The following is a 1003-nucleotide window of genomic DNA, read 5'->3' as shown; positions in this document are numbered from 1 at the left end:
GTTTGCGTTTTGCGTTTGCGACTTATGTAGGTGGGCCTTTATAATATTTTTCTCAGGAACAAAAAGACTTGGATTGCGCGGCCCAAGTGTTGTCTTGGAACAAACGGCTAATGTTGACGCTGGGCCTCTGGCCTTTTCGACCCAATGATTTTATCTTCTCGATTAACTTCGGCTACTTCAGTTTCCTCATGATTCTGGAGTATCTGGACCTCTTTCTCTACATCGGTGATCTCGAGCACGTGATCATGAATTTGACGGAGAACATGGCGTTTTCGCAGATATTCGTACGAATGACCATGCTACGGTTGTACAACGATCAAATTGGCGAGGTCATAACGGAGGCCATGAAAGATTTCGATAGGACGAGTTACAAAAATGTCGAGGAGATGAAGATATTCTTGACCTACAACGCCAGGTCTAAGATCTTCGTCAAACTGTTGATGACGTTCGTCGCACTGACGGCTTCATCGTACTATTTAACTCCAATTATTATTATCCTCGGAAGTGGTGGTGAGTTATTCCTTTACATATATAACTTAATCCCGGCGTATCGAGGAGAATTACGCGAATGAGGCGAAACATATGCATATATGAAGAAATAAAACCTCGACGTAGATATACAAGGCTGTTTCGCATTTTTATCATTACGTGATTTTGCATAACATGTTTTCATATTTTATGAAAGAAATAGAGGTGTGCGAATCAAGCATTTGCATGATCGAATCGAAACGAATCGAATCGAATCTGAATCAAATTTTCATCAAATTAACATTACATGTTAATTTAAACGTAATAAATATCAAAATTTATGATTTACATTATTTTACGTAATGATTTAAACAAACCGAAGACCTGTTTTTGATTTACATCTCATTACGATTACCCATACAGCACAGAACGATTGCAGCAAAATTGTAGCAATCTTTCCTTGCAAGATTGCAATGTTGCAAAAACGTTGCAAAATGTTGCTGCAACGTCGTTACAACATTGCAGCAACGGTAAA

The 1003-nt window shown here is 38.6% G+C and overlaps 1 protein-coding gene across 1 annotated transcript; it reads left to right on the top strand.

Annotated features, from left to right (window-relative positions):
• Positions 1–56: 56 nt before the first annotated feature.
• Positions 57–715, top strand: LOC105460107 (the record flags this gene model as incomplete). Its single annotated transcript, XM_011706547.1, has 1 exon — positions 57–715. A coding segment is annotated over one exon (516 nt), but the record flags the coding sequence as incomplete, so codon positions are not given.
• Between the last annotated feature and the right edge of the window lie 288 nt (positions 716–1003).

Source organism: Wasmannia auropunctata, unplaced genomic scaffold (genome assembly GCF_000956235.1).
Source record: "Wasmannia auropunctata unplaced genomic scaffold, wasmannia.A_1.0 LD328879.1, whole genome shotgun sequence".
NCBI classification, from domain to species: domain Eukaryota; kingdom Metazoa; phylum Arthropoda; class Insecta; order Hymenoptera; family Formicidae; genus Wasmannia; species Wasmannia auropunctata.
Note: the sequence above shows the minus strand (reverse complement) of the source record. Positions and strands in the feature narration are given on the sequence as shown.